Below are 20,095 nucleotides of genomic sequence, written 5' to 3' on the forward strand. Positions count from 1 at the left end.
GTGGAATTCGAGAGTGATAAATTTTGATCTCATTAACTAATGGTCCCCAGCCAATAAGTTGATATAAGTATGGAAAATAAAGAAAGTAGGTAATTTGTCTATTTCATATTTGTGTGCTATGGGTTGTTTTATTTGAAGTTATTTTCCGAACAGTAAAATGAATTACTTTTTCAAATATGTGAAAAGTCAGCAAAAATGTTCAGTGTTCACAAGATTTATTGAATTATGTAAACTATTTTTATGGAGTTCTTCTATTGGTGTCATTTATGAGGAATAAATCTTATTTTCCGTTACTTGGATAAGCTTCCCTGTGGACTGTTATCTGAGGTTTTGACTCCCTCCACAGTTCCGCCCATCTCCTAACCTATATCATCCTTCATGCTTATTTTAAGTTTTAAAGACTACTTTTGATAGTCCTAAATTTTATGCCACAATCCTACATTTAAACACAACAAGAATAACATATTTTCTCACATTAAAAATACAAGCTAAATCTAAAAATATAAAATTATGATATACCATTAAGTTTTAAGCACACCTGCAGAAATAAATTTCAAAAGTATTACATAAAATAGTTACATCTGTGATGAAGGAAGGTCATTGGTTGATTAAATAAAGAAGCTGCTTGACCTGATAGGTTAGAACATAGGTGGGAGGAGCAGACGCTGGGAGGAAGAGGAAGTGAGCTCAGAGACTCGACAGCTCTCCTCTCAGGAGCAGACGCCTCAGAGAGACACGAGATGCTCCACTCTAGCGGGCAGAGGCGAGAGCTCTGCTCTCTGAGGCACACGCGATGAAGCTCCGACCCAGGATGGACATAGGCTAGAAGCTTCCCGGTAAGCGCACCCAGCTGTGCTACACAGATTATAAGAAATGGGCTAGTCCAGGTGCAAGAGTTAGCCTAGAAGACGCTAGATAGAAATGGGACAAGCAGTGATTAAAAGAATACAGTGTCCGTGTAATTATTTCGGGTAAAGCTAGCCGGAGGCGGCCGGGGTGCGGCCGGGGTTCTGGGGACACAGCCCCGCCACTACTATTACAACACATCTGAAGATTAGGAACACTAACTCAAATTATCTCATTATAGAACATCTCAAAATGCACATGCATTTTACTACTGACAGCACATGCACGCACCCACACACAACTATCTATATTTATGGTATTAGCTTTTCTGAGAATATACTTGAACAACGCTGATTTAAGAGAATGAACTTTATGTTTCTAAGAATTAATACCCTCTATACTAACCTACTGACTGATTTTAGCTAGGTACTTTTACATAATCACATGAAAAAATAAGACATCTCATATAGAGGAACCCATGAATTTATGCAAAAAAGATGAAGAACATTTAGTAAGTATACATTTTGGGTCTCATGCTCAGGCTGCACCAACACTAGAAGAGCTTCTCAAACATGCTCCTGGGTTGTCCCGTCATTTTATCTGCACAGCACAGGCCCGTCAGCACTCCACTATGGGAGGGAAGGATGTCCCATTCCTCCCAAGAACTCTAAGGAAGTTAAAGGTTGCATATTTCTCATGGTGTAGGCACTGGCATCTGACCCTACTCAAGTAAGTCACTCCTGACCCACGCTCATGCAGCCAATCCTTAAGAAATACAACAGGTCACACGACAGACAGACAGACACACACACAAGCAGGGGAGGGCCTTGGAGAAGAAGGAATCTTGTGGGAGGAGGAAAAGGATGAGAGGAAGTGAAGACAGGGGAGACTTTAATCAAAGAATATTATAGATATGTACGAAATAATAAAGTAATAAATAAGCTAAAATGACAGGGGAAACTTTAATCAAAGAATATTATAGATATGTACGAAATAATAAAGTAATAAATAAGCTAAAATGACAGGGGAAACTTTAATCAAAGAATATTATAGATATGTACGAAATAATAAAGTAATAAATAAGCTAAGTGAATAACCTTTTAATGTTTAGTTAGAAGCTATTAATAAATCATGACTTCTCTGAGAAACTTTTCCTATGAAAGCTACTTAGTCCTTTGGCTGGGCATGGTGGTGCACGCCTTTAATCTCAGCACTTGAAAAGTAGAGACAGCAAGCCAGGATTAGGTAGTGAGAGCCTGTTTGTTTCTAGCCTTAGGCTATACCACTTAAAGGCCTCCTATTGAGAAGTGGGGGAGAAACATTGGATTTACATGTCAAAAGATACAATCTCACCGCCTGGAGAAATGGACGTTATTGGGTAGTAACAGCACACTTCAATACCTACCTAGTTTCTATTAGCACACCTTTCTGTCTCCCACTGAGCCAGTGCCCCCAACTCTGCTCCTCCTCTAACTCCTCCTCTAACTCCTCCTCCACTCACTGAGCCTTCTTAGTGCAGCTCTCAGGGGCACAGACTCCTCAGACCAGGATCAGCCTGAGTTCTCACTCCTCTATGTCCGCATTGGAGACTGACTCTCCAAAATCTGTGACAAGCACTCTCAGCTTTGTCATGCACAGAAAAGAGTGTGATGGCTTAGTGACATTTCTTATACTTAATTTTTAAAATTTTATGATCATAGTTGTTTTGCTGAAAAATGTTAATATAGAGAGTGTACAGATTGAGGCCAGAGGGTAGATCGATGAGCAAAGGATGAGAATGGGCTACGGAAGGGAAGGAACTGTCACCTGCTCCTGGAAATAAAGCTTGACTTCTTTGCATCAGGAGAAAAGAAATGTTCAGGAGTGAGAAAAGAAAGGTAGGAATGAAAACTTGAGAAAGCAATCTTTGAAGGCATATTGGGACTGAGGAAAATATGCTTGATAAAATAAACGCTTGAATTTTTAATATCTACATACAATACTTATTGAAAACATTTCTTCTTCCAGCATTTAAAAGCTAACATATTATAATATTTTTTAATATTAGCAGGGTTGTGCAATCATCAATACTACCTGCTTCAGTGAACCAACACTGCAAAATAAATCCTTGAGACATTAGCCGTCACTCTGAGTTCTCTTTTCACCTCAAATCCTAGCTGCCACTAATTTACTTTTTCAAAAATAAAACTCACTTCATTGTGATGCGCCCACTAATAAATATCCCACCGATACACTAAGGTTGTCAAAGAGCAAACATTTGTTCAGCCCCAAGCAGTGTGCATCTCACTGAACGTCCAGACAGAGAGAAGACCAAATGCTTTTACTTCAGTAGATTTGCCTGTTCCGCACATTTAACACACACGTGGTAAGTAGCATGGCCTTTGTCTTCGGCTGTTTCACTTGGCACAGAATTTGCAAGCCTAGCCATACTGTATGGTGTGAATCAGTAATTTAAGCTTTTACCTAGCTGACGATGTTCCCCAGATGACTGTCTCATACCACTTATTCAATATTCAGTGAAGACGACTTTTATATCAAGTTTCACAAATTAACCACTTCATAAAAATTGACTCCTTATGTTTCATGCTATCAATATAATGTTTAGATTTATGGTTTTTAAGCGATAAAGAATTTTCTAGTAATGTCCATGAGAGAAAAATAGTTTCTTATGAAAGCTGAACTGGAGTTAGAAAAATAGACATGACTTAAGTGATAATTAAATAGAAAATCAACAAGACCGAGCAATTGGGAGGAGGCAATCACGCCCAGCAGAGAAAAACTAGTACAGAGTGGTACCCAGCTTTCTGGCTTGTGCAAGTTTGAATACAGGGGTGTCAGATCCCTAGAGAGTGGGAAAAAAAGAGTACGCTATTTATTAGGGTTGTTTTTTTGATGGGTTGGGGGTAATAAAGAATCTAATTCTACATACTGAGTTTGGTATTTCCTGTGGCAGATAAGATGACTAAAATTATTGGCTGGAAATAAAAATTTTAAGAGAAAGTTTTCTGTAGACTATTCTCAAATGGGTGAGTATCATTAAGAGACAGCATCTTCAAAAAGCTCCTCACAGCTAATGCAAAGGCAATTCTAAATGGTTGCTTTAAGGACTTCTATGAACCATTTCTATTCAAGATTATAGTTAATGCCAAGTTAAGTCAGTTATCATGGGAAATCTGGAAGTCATTTATCTATCTAAATACTCATTTATACATACACACATACATACATACGTACATACATATGTCTACCCATGCACTTCAAATCCATGAAACAAAGGCCATGACCAATATAGAAATGTGAAAAGTCTAAGCAAGGGGGCTTAGGATGGGATCGTAGAAAGCACTGAATTTGCATACAGTCTCCCAGTGGTGGACAGAGAGAAGAACAGAGAAAGAAAAGCATGTAAAGTCACAAAAACCCAGAGGAAAATGTTTCAGAAAAAGAACAGTGGGGCTGGAGAGATGGCTCAGTGGTTAAGAGCATTCATTGCCTGCTCTTCCAAAGGTCCTGAGTTCAATTCCTGGCAACCACATGGTGGCTCACAACCATCTGTAATGAGGTCTGGTGCCACCTTCTGGCCTGCAGACATACACACAGATAGAATATTGTACAAATGATAAATAAATACTTTAAAAAACAAAAGAAAAAGAACAGTAGTGGGGCAGAGTCTGACAAAACTGCCCTAGGTGGGCAGTGGTGGCACACACCTCTAATCCCAGCACTTGGGAGGCAGGTGGATCTCTGTGAGTTCGAAGTCAGCCTGGTTTACAGAGCGAGTTTCAGGCCAGTCTCCATAGCTACCGGGAAGCCCTGTCTTTAAAAGCATATATATATATATATATATATATATATATCTGATAAAATATGAAGTGGATAACTAAATTTAGTAGCCTATTATATAAAAATCAATAAAATAAAAAAATTAGTAGCCTATTTAATTCTATGCAGTTTTAACAAAAGTCATGCAATTCACAATTGCATGATTATAGAGATTATTTCAGTATGTATACGTGTTGTAATAAAAATCAGGACATTAGGTTATATAGTCTAATATGCAGAAATGAAGCAAAGAGAAAACTTCCCAGTGATATAGTTGAATAACATAGTTAACAACATTGAATGGAATTAGTATTTTTGGATGTTAACTCATATCTGTGATAGATCAGGGAAACAGGAAAATACAATGGGCCATTTTGTCCTCACATCTGAAGGGCAGATATATGACTTCTTAAAGAAAGATGATCACAAAAATTTTCTAACATGGTTAAGTATCATTAAGGCAGCATCTTGAGAAATCTTTCATAGCTAATGCAAAGGTAATTTTAAATGGTTGCCTTAAGGACTTCTTCAAGACACTTCTGTTCAAGAGTATAATGGATGTCTAGTCAGATCAATTATCACAGGAAAGAAATCAACGCTTTCAGATTATCAAAGAGGATGCGAAATTATCTTTAATCACAGATGACTCTTATACAGAGTCACAGAAGACTGTAATATACAAAAATCAATAAACAAAAATCATTTGTACTTACACATCCTAGCAATGACTTATACAGCAGCAAAAACAAAATGTGCAGAGTAATTTTTTAAAAAGAATATGATGATTACACTAAAAATAAAAATATATTGCAAGAAAGTAAAGAAAAAATAAATAAAACAACATCACATGTTTGTGAACTGCAAAACGTAATCTTAAAAACAGCAGAAATGCTCCATGCAGGGAGCTGGCTCAGCCTCAGGTGCTTCCTGTGTAAGCCCAGCACCTTGAGTTCAGTCCCTGGGATGGATGGGAGAGAACTCCACAGGTTTCCACTGACATGTGCCAGCAATAATATTTTTAAAAAATTGTAATATCTTTAAAAATAACTGTGGCAATAACTTTGACAGTGACTGATCCCAACGTCTATCAAAGCTCCATTTGCTTTATTTTCAGACGCTCACGTCAGGATTAGTTAGAAAACACAGTGTCTCCGTCGCCTGCGGTATTCCTTTTCAGTACACACACTCCAGAGCCCTACTCTAAATATACGGAATCCCAACTGTAGGGGTGGTGCCCAAGTAGTTCTATTTCTTTTTCAGTTAAGGGTTATACACGAGCAGAAGATCGCATTAGAATAAGATCCTCATATTATTATAGCAAGCTGTACTTTCATGGAGAAAGGAAAAAATAAAGAGAACACATGCCATTGGTGCAACTACATAGAAGGGGACAGTCCACGGTGTCCTCTGAGATGAGGTAGCATGGAAAAATACTTCCAGACAACAAACGAAAAATGAACTTGATAAGTCGAGCACTAAATAATGGTGCATACATTCTGACGTCACCTCCAATCGATAGAAACACATTCGCTGCTCTTGGCGCTCTTGGCTAACCATGGAACCAGCTACCCCTTGAGTTCCTGATCACATCATCAGAATGGAATGAGGCCCACGTTCCTGCTGCGGTGTACAGTGTGCATTCAAACCTTGGGAAAGAGGGCACCACTGACAAGGTACACATGCCGAGGAGGGCAAGGCAGCTACACAGCACAGGATGAAGCTGAGAACGACGATTTTAGCGCCCCATCACAGTTATCTTCCCGTGAAATCTTGCTCTGGCCCTCTCTCCCGCCCCTTCTTCCCTCCTCCTTTCCGTCTGAAAAGGGCCAGGCTCTGCAGCACAGACTGGCATCGCAGGTGCCAGGATTTCAGGCGCTTGCTCTGCTTCTCCATTGCAGTGGTAAAGTCTGCCGTCAAGTTCTACCAATGACGTAGACTGCAACGTAAAACTAGCATCTCAACAGCAAGACATGTGTATAAATACTCAAATATCCACTGCTCTCCTGCCTCCATAATTCAATGGTGTAAATCTCTCTGATAAAAACAACTAATCATGAAAACTTGAACCTAGAACTAATGTTTTCTACCAAGAAATTCCTATTAGAAGAGCAATCTTCATTAAAAAGGAAAAGTGTTTTTGTGCAGCATTTATAAATATAGAATTACTAAACCTTTTGAAAATATTTGTCTTTTGGGTTCATTTGTTTTTATTTTTTGAGACAGGATTTCTTTGTGGGTAGCCCTGGCTGTCCTGGAACTTGTTCTGTAGAATAGGCTGGCCTCAAATTCACAGAGATCCACTTGCCTGTGTCTCCCAAGTGTTGGGATTAAAGGCGTGCATCACCACCACCTGGCAAGTTTCTTAATTTTTAATCTTTGTTTCACGTCCCCAGAATAGGACATGGAAGAATGGATATGGTTTAGTTTGGACACAAAGCCATCAATACAGTGATGGGAAAAACCATTCTTCTTGTTGTTTGATTTTCAACTTCCATCCCTTTTCCCGTAGCCCTGTGCTTTCGAACAGGTATATTAACGAGGTTTTTTGTTTTGTTTTTAAGTAAGAAACCATTTTATCCTCCAGTGTAGAAATGTGGAATTTCATTCTGTCTCAGTTATCAGTTCAGTAAATGAGACATTTTCTAAACAAATACTGGTTGACTAAATAGTTTCTCTTTATCTCTCAATATCTTATCTAGTCCTAATTCTTTCTCTTCCCATATTATATAACATTATCAGAAAATGAATATAATATATTTGTGTCTTCTACATATACCATGTGCAATAACTAAGGTAATGGGAAAACTTTTTGCCAGATCTACATACATTTGTGTAAATATCATGAATCATGAATGCTATCGTTTGTCAATCAAAATATAAAAACCTAACATTTAAGGAACTATTTAAAATTTATTTTTGCTATCCATTTTCTTCTTAAACATTTAGCAAATTTACTTTAATGTGAGTCACTGCAAATGAACAATATAGTCTTATACTGAAATATGTATCCTGCTACACGGTCTAATCGCTGCAAAGATAATAGCAATCATAACAGCATTTGTTTATTAAAGTCATTATGGTAAGGACTAGAATTAGGATAAATACTCATTAGTGACAATTCTTTTTCTTTGTAAAACCTGAATTCAAAATAAAAGATATGAAACATCCCTGGTTTACGGTAAAATAAAGCGGTTTCCAAAAATGTTGTATAAGAATTTACGTTACATTTAGTTTTAAACAATCTATGATTTTATATCAAGTATCAAAACACAAAGTTGTTAGTAATAACCATACATATTTTTCCTCAGTTAGGTTGATCCTAAAAAATAAAAGGAAATTTAAGAATTTAAGTTGTCATAATGAACAGGTAACAGCAACATTTTTTATGAGAAATTGTAGTAGTTACTTCTTGTTATCTTAAGAAATATAAGTTTCCTAGAGACATCAACCTGGCCCTTAAAATTTACAGGTCCACAAGCACCTTGTACTCGGCACCTGCAGTAAGCTGAGTACAAGGTAATTATCTCATTAACATATACTCATCTCCCTTGCCCTCATAAAATAAAGGGGTCTTCTTGTCCTGAAGAAACGGTGATAGCAGCATTTAAAAGTGGAGCGCTTCACGCCTTTCATCCCAGCACTCGGAAGTCAGAGGCAGGCAGATCTCTGTGAGCTTGAGGCTAGCCTGGTCTACAAGAGCTAGGGCTGCTACAGAGAAACCTTGTCTCGAAAAACCAAGAAAAGGTGGGCACTCATGTCATGCACTTCTGAGCTTTGCCCACCATGCCAGGTTTACCAGTAAGAAGCTCTGGCTCTGAGCAAGCCTCAGGGCTCCTGTCTTCTCTGCATAGCGCAGAGACAACACACGAGACCCACTCTTTGCTATGCTCTTGGAAGAAACAGACTCTTTCAGAAAGTGTCCTCTATGAATTAGCTGTGACATGATCATAATTTCCACAAATCAGAAAATGGTTGTTTTAACTATATGACAACTCAATGTAACTATCAAGTTAGATATGTAACAAAACAGACTAGAAATTACTAGCTTACCATCAAATCATACAATGTGCTTTACTAAAGATGTTTTTCTGTTTACTGCATGCTATAAAGACCTGACAGAGTACAGATACATCTTAAAGAAGAAAGGAAATATACACAACTGAATGGTATACTAAGTGGGAAAATGCCTATGCCAATCATCCTCTCTTCATTTTGAGAAAAGCACAATAAGAAATGGGGTTTTGATATATTAATTTAAATTTGACATATAAACAGCTTTTGCTTCACAAGTAAAATTTGTGCAATATAAAAATCAAATTCTGCTAAAAAGCTAGATTGCGCTTCAAAATGACATTTTCTGCACTTTTCCCTTCCAAATAGATGTAATTAAAGCAAACACTTCGTCTTGAGATGACGTCTGCCTGCACTCTGTTGACTCCGCAGTGCACTGCACACGCCAGGACCTCAGCGGCTTCCGTTATGGGGTAGTAATTGCTCTTATGCCTTCCTGCAGTTTCTCCCCAGGCCGCCTTCCTGCTCTCCCAGCCTCTCCAACTAGGTCCATAGGGAGAGGAGCATGATCTAACGCACCTGTCCTCCAGCTCGACCTGGGAACTACCATTACTTTCAGAGAATCATGGACCAGGTAGTGTGGTGCATGCCTGGAATCTGAGCATTTAAGAGGCTGAGGCAGGAGGATTATGGGTTTGATACTAGCCTGGGCTAATCATAGCAAGTTCAGGTCCACCTTGGGCTAAGAGTGACGTGCTGTTTCAAACAACAAAACCAGCAAGAAAAACAAATGCCAGAAGATGGAGAACACTGCCCCTGCTGTCTAACTGTTCTCAGGCCTCAAACTGCACTGGGCTACCCCAGGAAACCAGGAAATCTCAAGGGACACAGAGACTTAATAAGCTTTTTCCAATCTTTAAAGTTTTTCTTCAACTCAGCAATTACCTTTTGTAAATTATGTCAGAATTTAGGCCCTTTAGAATCTTATTTTAAGGGTATTGCCTTCTTTTCCCCAGTCTCCACTCTTGGTAAAAAGGCTTTGCAAGGTCTACTTTCAATCATCTTTAAAAGAAAGCTAGGAAAACAAACTGTGAATTCAGGCTAAGAACACAAATTAAAATCAAACTTAAACTTGTTGGTAAATGGAATCAATCAGACTCTCAGATCTAGAAGATATAAATCAAAGACTTTTGCAAACCAGCCTGACGGTAATTCCAATGTAGCCGTCAGTTGTGGTAGAAGCTAACACACACAGGCACAGCAAAAGATGAGATAACTCTGAACGTGAACGAAAAGGAAAGAAGCCGTGTTACTAACGGGCAGCCCCTACACAGCCGAGCGGCTTTACCTGTCGTCGTCCTGGGAGAGGCTCCTTTGCAAGGGCTCTTTACTCCGGTGTCCTCCTGCCTCTGGATCAGGAGCATCTCGGGCTTTCCCCTCATCTCCTGGTTCTCCGCTTCTCTCCTCACTGCCTGTCTCTGTACTCTCCCTCCCTCTCCCAGCTCCACCAATTATTTCCTCCTTTATCGCTGGCTCTTCCTGAACTGTCTCTTCTTGCTTAGCCCCTCCTTCCCCACCCTCTTCTACTCCCTTTGTCCTTTCAATGAAGCACAAGTGGAAGGCATGCAAAGAAACACAAAGAGAAAAAAGAAAAGTCAAGAAAAACAAATGCAAGTGAAATGAAACAGAGACAATGAAGACACTCAAAACTTAGGTGAAACGTAAATCGTTTAAATGTTGAGTGCATTTTCTTACTGCATATCAAAGATAGTAAGCAATGGCTAAGCAGGCTAGCTCTAAAATTGCATCCTAAGTTACAAAAACCACGGGAAGCAGGTTGGGTCTGCAGTCTCTCCAGCAGAGAGAGCTCCAATATCCACGAAGCAACAAGACAAGAGGGAACGGAAAGATATACTAAATTTTCTTGAGGCAGTGAAGAAGGCTTCCATGTATTTTGATATTTTCAAGGGGGTAGGAAAGCCTCTTATTAAAAAGTAATAGCTCTTTTAAATTAATAAAATATATTCAACCATAAAAAAACACCCCAGAAAAATTGTTTTCCATAATCATCATAATGTTAAATTCACACCTTCAGTTAACCTTTATTTTTAATTTAATAATGATCTAACAATTGCAGTCTAATTTTTAAGTTACAAGCATAGAGATAATTCAAGCAATTTAGTATAAAAAAACTGTCATCAGTTCCATAAAAACTGACCAAGATAAAAAATAACACATACAGAATATCCTATAGCTTTTACAGATTATACCAATATTCTATATTTATCCAAAGAAAGAGGGCCCTCTGATACACACGAGCAGTTACACCCAAGTGCCCTTACCTGATTCTTCTGTCTCCTCTCGGCCGCTCTGATTGGATGGACATGTAGCTTGTGCTGCTGAAACGAGAAGCACTACTAGTCCTGGACACCGCAGATACATCACTTACATCACTGTCGGAGGATTTAGTGGAAACAGTATCTGCCCCTCTATGTGGATCCCATCCTGATCGATACTGTTGGCACAGATTGACAAACACGCACAAGCTGTCAGTATTACCACACAAGGCAATTGTTAGCTTGCTCCTATTTCAGCTCTTAATTGTCCACGAGGGCACTGCAATACCCCACTCAGTTGCATTTAAAACAAAAGTGAACGGTAATTGTCCTAAAACAAGAATTAAATTTATATGAAACCTTTGTTTTTAGCAAAGTAATTGCAGCATTTCCACCACACCCAATGAGGGCCATTAAAAGTTTCAGAACAGCAATGGCCTCAGGGAAGAACATTTAGCTAAAATCTGGGAAATAAACATTTTGCTTAACAGTAGGGAGCGCGACTCTTAAATTTCTGATTAAAATTTGAAAGAAAAAAGATCTGGTCAAGTTGTCTCTGTAGCTATAAAGACCAATTCAACTTTATCTTTAATCCACTGCGCTTCACTGAAAACCTGGAGATAACACAAAATCTAATTAATGAAAACTAGCGATTTTAGAAAAGCCAAGAGAAAAGAGAAGTTTAATTTCTGAGCAGTTGCAGGAATTTGGACGAATCCTAGAAATATTAGAAAAGGTTGTTATTATTTACCAACAGCTCAATCTTCCTGGAATGGAAATAATTAGATAGTTAAGTAGCAAAGTCAGGGTTCAGGGGATTCTAGGGAGCTCAAATATTCTGGTAAATTGAAAACCAACATAAATATTTCATGTTAATGACCTATTCTCATAAAATACATTTAATGTTAAAACTAATGGATACAATTTAATTTTATTACAGCAAAAGATCAGTTGCCAAGAGTCCTCAAGCTGAAATTTAAAAGAAGAAAAGAAGAAAGAAAGAGAGAAAAAAAAAGAAAAGATGTGGACCTTGGCGCCTGGAATCTTGGCGCAAAGGAGACTCGCTAGCTGAGCAGAGTTGGGCAGATTCCTTAATCTTTAATATTCTTATCATTAAATGACAAGAATAATCATATCCTCCTTACACGATTGTTTTGAAAATTAGAACAATATGTGTTCTGTTATATTGCACCTCGTATCAGGTAAATTAGTGACATAATCTGACTGTGTTATCACCAGCTGGAGTCTTCCTCTGAAATCCACCCAGCGCGGCTGCTGCTGTCCATGGTGCTGCACAGGAGAGCACCTGCTAGTCTTATCTTTAAGAATCATTGTTAATCTAGTTTTGGAGAACTTTCTAAACACAGGTACAGGCGAGTTTTACAAAGTTTTTGAAAATATGTAAAAAGGTCATAAATAGTGGCTCAGCATAAATATTTCACAGATACAAACATGTTGGCCAATACCACTTGAATGGCGAGTGGCTACAGCTTAAACACTTACAACCAAATGACTTGCTCTGTTTCTTCTGGATCTCACAGTTTTTATTAAAAACCGACTCTTCAAATAAAGGGACTGTTTCTAAGATGCTATGAAACATTAATAATCAAATTTATTAATCTAGAAATTCGTAATTAAATCAGTTAGCAACCGATATTTTTGGTTCACCTTATTTTTCAACTTTAATTATAAAAAAAAAACCTAATTACATTATTCAAAACACTGCTGCCCCTTTTACCCAGGAAATGTTTATACAAAGAGAATGATACTGTTTATTAGTTAGAATAACATTGTTTATTTTTAGTTCACTTATTTGTTACAAATTTAGCTCATAATATTCTTTTTAAAATAAATCTATTTAAAAGTACCAATTTACTTAACTTACTATTATTACTGTATTATTTCAGTAGGTACATTCAAGATTTTCTGTTATGCATCCACCTGTACATCTAAATAATATATGTGTGAACAACTGCAATAGATTATATTTATATTTTCCACTAAATTTAAGGTACATTGACCTGAAGTTGAGACATATATGCAAATCTTCAATTTTATTCATGTATTTTTTTAAAATTTCAATTACAAAAAATGTTTTAATTGTTCAAAGATATTGAACTGTACCTGGGGGGGAATCTTTATTTTTCTCATTTCTATAATTTATAAATAAAGAGAGGCTAGCTGCTACCATTTATTCTGTGTGTGTAATTATATCATAATTAGAAAAGCAGTCTAGCAATATATTTCTTACTTGCCTTTGCTCAGGAGACCATTAGATCTGAATTCAAATGAAAAACAAAAAGCTTTAATTGTAGCAGGAAGCAGAGACAATAACAGTCATTAAGCGCCAGGTTTCTTAGTGAGACTGAAGTCCAGCCGTGTCAATTAGTGTGTTTATGCTCTTGGACCAAGTGCTTTTATGAGTGTCTCAGTTATCAATGTTAAAACAGCGCCTTTCTGTCAGGTTTGCAGCACGGATTAACAGAGCAGTGCCCGTGGCTAGCGCAGTATTTAAACATCATAAGAGTTTAAACGCAAATGAGACTTTGTTTCTAAATCTTACATTTGAACGCAAACTGCTGAAGGCCTGGGAAATACTTTCCTTGATTTGTGTTTCTCTTAGCAGATAAAGCAGGTGACTGCTGCAAATTCAAGGCCAGCTTGGGCTTCAAAGCAAGACTGCCTAACAAAATTACAAAGAACACTCAGCAGTCTCCTAGAAAATGGCTGACGGTGAAGAGCAGTGCCTAAGGCATAGGGTAATTAAAAGAGAAGGAATTAAATGATATCGCTTGTATCAAGAACAGCAAATAGATAAAAGCTGTAGCTTGAAGGTAGAATTGGTATATTACTCAAGACTGTACCATTCTGCTGACTTCTAAGCAACTAAGCATGTTGAAGACACAGGGATGTCTGTGTATACAACCATAAAGATACACGTATAAACAGAATGAGAAACTTAAAAAGTCGGAACAAGAAAGTCATTTAAAACTACATTATTTGTGTGTGTGTGTGTATATCTGTGTGTGTGCGCACGCATACGCACACACAAGTATGTGCATGCATTTCCCAGTACAGAAAGCAGGGAAAGAAGTCATCAGCAGTCTTTCCTAGCTATGATTCCTATGAACTACGATAACGATCTACTGAACAAGTCATGGCAGGACTGTGACAAACTCAACCTATTGTTTTCTGACTGGATTTGAGGTCACTATACAGGAGGGAAGGCATGCCTGGCACCACAGGTCTAGGCAAGAGCTGCTTGGCTGTGGAAATCGTGGGCCCTGGCTGGGAACCTACTCTTTTGCTAAATGAAGATATTGTCAAGAAGCCTTCCAAACACTCATTTCTATCTAGAGATCCGGGCTTCTCTCAGCCTTGCAATGGGCAGATGTTAATGCAGAGACTCCTAACTGGTAAAGGTGCTTAGAATAAGTGTCAGTGAAGCCTAAACCCTAAGAGGGTCATTTATTTATACCACCTCTTAAAGGCTCATGAAAGATGGGATGGAAATAGAAGAGACAGAGGACAGGAAGATGTGCGCCAGAAAGATGTCTCCTGGACGTGATATTCCACTTTATTCACAAAGTTGCTTCAGTTGCATTTACCTGCACCGGACCTATACAACACTAAGAACTTCAAAGTCTATCTCGTCAGGCATGCTGAGTGAACCCCATGAGGCCTCACTCATTCATGGGGACTCTTGCAGTCAATGGCCGCTGAAAGGACGGTGGAATTCTCTGCAGTACAGCAACCCTGACAAGTTGCTCATACTTCAGTGAATAACATTCTGGTGATGCTCATGCCTGCACTGTCCACAAAAGGAAGAACATGGGAGTAAGTGGGGAGGGGACTGGAAAGAAGGGTTTCAGTTGGAAATGGAGTGTTGGAAGAAGAAAATGGCTAATGTTCATTCTGTATTAGAGAAGGCAATAAAGGTTGAAAATGGCTGAAATTCATTGTATACATGTATGAAGCTACCAAGAATAAAACAATGAAAAATAAAAAGTTCTTCAACATAAAAAAGATGTAGTCTAAATATAGTTAGAATAAAACATAATCATATATATATAATTCAATCTCTCCCATAAAATTATGACCTGATACTATAATTTATGTTGAAAATGTTTAATGTATTTTTATTCAGAGGATAAGAAAAATTATAAACTTTAACAGTGATATAAAATCAGTTCAATTATTATTATGCCCAGAAAATGAGCTATGAATATGAATAATAGGTTTACCCAGAAAATAGTTGCTGTTGTCTTTGCATTATATATCAAATATATCAGGACACAGCTGTCAGACTAACAAGGAATGTTCATTATTCTATTTAGTGGAGCAAAATCATAAGGTTCATAATCTTAGCTGAAAACTACCCTGCTTGGAGATCACTAAACTCTTGGGTAAGGCTTTCCCGGCAATATTTTGATATTTCATATGCTAATATCAAGCAGAGCACTAACTACAGAAACTTACAGGAAATTATCATTCTTCAGGATGTTCCAGACTCTCAGGAGTTCCTAAGTGGCCTGGAAAAGCTAATGTTGTTCCTATGTATCTAAAATTAGTGGAAAGTAACAGTGTATCTGCAAAGCTCTATTGAAAAGCCAGAAATCATTAAAATTTTAGGATATAGTTGATAAAAATTGAATTTTTAAAATAAAAGTTCCACACTCTTGTCCTCATCTGAAGGCTTGGGCAGTTCCCCAGACTATTATTGCTGCCCCCCCCCCCCCATAGTGTTGCATCAACTTTGACTACTTCAATTTTCGTATATGAACTGGTTGGCTTCAATTTAACAAGTCTTACTAAACCCTGTAATCTGTAGCACAAAATGCAAGTCTATGGAATTATTACAATTGCCAGGCAGAAAACAATATCATCATTATTAACAACAAAGTAAGTTTATGTATCAATCAAGTAGTATTTGGAAGAATTGCTAAATCACATTTAGGGTGTGTGGAGGTTGGAATGAGCATGACTGACACGGGCCAGTATGTTTGAATACCTGGTCCCTACTTGGTGGAACTGTTTAGAAAGGGTTAGGGGGTGTAGGCTTGTTGGGGCATGGCCTTGAGGTTTCAAAAGTCCAGGCCATTACTAGTTAGCTTTCTCTGCTTCATGCTTGTGGGTCAAGCTGTAAGCCCTCAGTTACTACTCAAGTACCATGCCTGCCTGCCTGTTGCCTGGTTCCCGCTGTTATGATCATAGACTCACACTCTGAACTGTAACTAAAGTCTTTCTTCAATAAATTGCCTTGATCATGGTGTGATGTGGGATTCTCCTCTGTATGCTATGAAAATGTTTTATTATCATTGGTTAATAAAGAAGCTGTTTTGGCCTATATCAGGGCAGAATATAGCCAGGCAGAAAGAGATATATAAAGAGTAGGCAGAGTCAGAGAGACTCCATGTAGCTGCCAAAGGAGAGAGATACTGGACTCTTACCAGTAAGCCACAGCCTCATGCCGATACACACATTAATAGAAATGGGTTAATTTAAGATGTAATGGTTAGTTAACAAGAAGCCTGAGCTAAAAGGCCAAGCAGTGTTGTAGTTAATACAGTTTCTGTGTAATTTTTTGGATCTGGGAGGCCGGATTACTTGGATCTGCTGTCTCTGGTTACAATGGTGCATTATCACAAAAAGAGAAAAGTAACTAAGACGTGAAGAAAAAATAATGAGTAGACCAATAGTGATATTATATTTGTGTTTCAATAAATAAAGCTTGTCTGAAGATCAGAGTGCAAAGCTAGCTACACTAGTCAGTCATAGAGGCCAGTGGTGGTGGGGCACACCTTTAATACCAGTGCTAGAGAGGAGTATAAGGTGGGATAAAATAGAAACTCACTCTCTTTTCAGTCTGAAGATTTCATAGAGGTAAGAGCTCTCTAGTGGTTGGCTGCTTTGCTTCTCTGATCTTTCATCTTGAACCCCAATATCTGTCTCTGGGTTTTCATTATTTGCGCTACATAGCCCTAAAGGTTAGGAAAACCATTAGGACTAACAACATTTGGAAGTGAGGGAAGGGAATGCCTGGTCAAGACTTCTGGTCAGCTTGGGTGCAGGGTGGAGAACAGGGACAAAGCCTCTACCACAATTAGGGGATGCTGGGAGTAGGGGTTGGGATCATGTTTGCCACGATGCCTTTATATTATATCATAATTCAGAGAGTATCTGTTGTTCCTTCAGAACTACATAATAATAGTTAATCTCTCATGTGAGCCAGCTTTTCTCTCCTGTGAAGTACTTAAAGCTCTTACAATGACGAATTTCAACATTCCATTGCACATGAAATAGAAATGAAATCTCTCCGTGTTCACAGAGAATCAAGCATTACTCTGAGTGACCCTAAATAGCTAAAACAAAGTCTTTGTTGTGGCTTTATCATTTGATTTCATGCCTCTCTGTTTGGTCTGCTATCATTTCTCCCCATTTCCCTCACCTTTCCAACTATCTGCCTTCCTAGATTGTCATACCCTGAAGGAAAACTTATTCCTTTTGTTGCCCGGTAATCTAGATTTTCTTGCTTAGTAAAAAAAGAAAAAAAGAAAATCAATAAATAATAAACGTAGATGAAGATAATAACTAACATTGATGCTGACAGTGAGTGAGAGTCTTCTCTTCACCATGAAGCATGAAACCAGGGCAGAAGATGCTGCCGTACCAGTCTGCAGTTCCCTGATCTGTCAAGTCCCATGGACTGTGTAGGAAGCAGTGCTCTGGCATACCCTAACCAACCAGCTTTCCGGAGGCAACAATTGTAATAGAAAGACATTGTTTATAATTATGGTTTGAAAGTTTCCACCATGGACATAAGGTAGAAAACTCACATGTGTAAAGCTCTGGACCCAAATCCTTGTGCCTCAAAAACTAAATGAAATGAAACAAAACAAACAAAACAGAAAAATGGGTGGTTGATTTAATTCATTCTGCCGTCGCTGTAGACAGAGTTGGGCACACCAGGAGGGATGGGGTTTAGAAATATGGGCGCTGCTTGCAGGATTCACCAAGAGTCCCGGGAGACAAGTAAAGATCAACGAAATATCTGTAATATACTAATCCCAGGAAATCTTTGGAGCACGAACAGCAGTAGCAGCATGAGGTGAAAACCAGGATCAAAAGGGTAGCATGTATGCCAGCACCGATTCAAGAACCCAGCTGCAATCGCTTGGTCTGAAGAAAAACAATTGAGTAAAGTATTTTTCCTAGAGGATTTGTAAAGGAAGACGTAGAACCAGTAGGCAATTTTGGCTTTCCTAAAACCTGGCCTTGTGGGAACTCTGTATTCTACTGACAGTCAGATGATGGTTGCAAAATATCTTTGATTCATTTCCATTAATTTTCCGAAATTTCAAGATGTAGGGCCTATGCCAGTTTCTAAAACAAAAGCCCAGGCTTAGAGAGCTCAGGTAGCTGCAGAGCCCATGGTTTGCATTAGTAAAGTGAGTTACCATTCTGTTCTTCAGAAGCAATAACAATCCAGCCCATTCTATTGCAACACTTGTGCAAACTACTCTACAGGCAATGTGACATCTGCTGCAAGTCAGTGACTTCCTAGCTTTCTTCATTTTCTTCTTTCCCTGACAGGCTCTTGGAAGGGCTGCTCAGACAAGGCCCCCTGTGGTTTCTCCCACACTTCCTTGACTATTCCTTCTCAATAATTTTTTTCCTGGCTTCATTTTTCTTATCCTTATTTAATAATTTGCCAAAATTTTCCATCGAAATCCTCTTTTCTTTTCATTATATTGTTCCAAGGATGTTCATTATTTATGTAGTAATGATCACGTAATGACTAATGGCTTTTTATCTTATATCCTGACCAATATCACAAACTTTCAACTCATACTTGTCCACACTAATAGGCTATCTCCCACTTATGGTTTTCAGGTACATTCAATATGGCCAAAGCCAAATTTATTCTCCTTTTCTTCAAAACAGCCCTTTCTGTATCGCTCTCAGTCTCTGTGCTAATTAATAGACACAAAATTTGAGTAGATTTCATAAAGGTGGCTGTGAATTGCCATGGACTTCTCCCCAGAATTCTCCTCTTTAATCATCAAGAAATACTGGTTACTCATTTAAGAGACACCAATATCACTTCACTATTTAGCCCATTGGGACTAATGAATAGGCTTGTGGTCTTCTGTATTGGAGAGTACTCAGTGGCCATTTACCTGTGGCCATTACTGCTGAACGCACATCCAACATGTTTCCTCTTCCTCCCTTCTTTACTAAAGCACTCCAGCCTCATGACAACAGCAGAGCAAAACTTCATTTTCTAGGAGCCTTCACAGCTAGGCTGAGAGTTAGACGAATTTGACCACTAATACAGGAACATCTAGAGGATGGGGCCAGGAGAAAGCCATTACTTTTCTGATTATAATGGGCCGGTCTGCTGGGATGGCTCTTCTCTGATGGAAACTTACTGTGCGTCCATCTGTGCAGTAGCAATTCTGTCAATGAAAGGCTTTTCCAAGGAGGGAGCGGAAAGAATACTTCAGGAAGTAGCAATCCAGCCCCGGACTGCTATTTGCACTCTTTGTTGAATGAAAAAAAAAAGACAATCTTTGACTGATTTTGGTAATTTTGTCTATTTTCGTTGTTGATGGATGAACAGCTGAGTGCAAATCTAAAGAATTGTGCTGGCTAGGTGTTTGTCAACTTCACACAGCTAGAGGCAGTTTAGAAGAGGGGACCTCAATTAAGAAAATACTCCCATCCATCGGGCCCATGGCTAAACCTTGTACTTCATCTTCTTGATTGATGACTGATGTAGGAGGGCAGAGCTCCCTATAGGTTGTCCTTGGCTGGTGGTCCCTGGGGCTATAAAAAGTAGGCTGAGCAAACCACAGAGCAGCACCCCTCTATGGCTCCAGCATCAGTTCCTGCCTCCAGGTTCGTAAAGTGTGACCTAGACATTGTAAGATGAAGCAAATCCTTTCCCACCTAAATTGCATTTGGTCATGGTGTTTATCATAGCAATAAAAACCTCAACCATGACACCAATATACAACTCTTTCTAGTGTGTATCCGAAAAAAAGTATATTTTCTAACCTCAGGCTAGCGACGTATTCTCT

At 38.6% G+C, this 20,095-nt stretch overlaps 1 protein-coding gene across 39 annotated transcripts in view; it reads right to left on the minus strand.

Annotated features, from left to right (window-relative positions):
* Rims2 (regulating synaptic membrane exocytosis 2) overlaps window positions 1-20,095 on the minus strand; it is a 392,861-nt gene that overhangs the window by 90,757 nt on the left and 282,009 nt on the right. For 23 of the 39 annotated variants that reach the window (XM_026789435.1, XM_026789445.1, XM_026789437.1 and 20 more), the window contains one exon: window positions 11,019-11,191. The exons of 15 other annotated variants lie outside the window; for them this stretch is intronic. In XM_026789435.1, coding sequence (XP_026645236.1) covers window positions 11,019-11,191 — 173 coding nt within the window. Of the gene's footprint in view, window positions 1-10,024; window positions 10,203-11,018; window positions 11,192-20,095 lie in introns of those variants that run through there. One more of the 39 variants, XM_026789473.1, reaches the window with a different exon arrangement.

Source organism: Microtus ochrogaster, unplaced genomic scaffold (genome assembly GCF_000317375.1).
Source record: "Microtus ochrogaster isolate Prairie Vole_2 unplaced genomic scaffold, MicOch1.0 UNK19, whole genome shotgun sequence".
Taxonomy (NCBI): Eukaryota; Metazoa; Chordata; class Mammalia; order Rodentia; family Cricetidae; genus Microtus; species Microtus ochrogaster.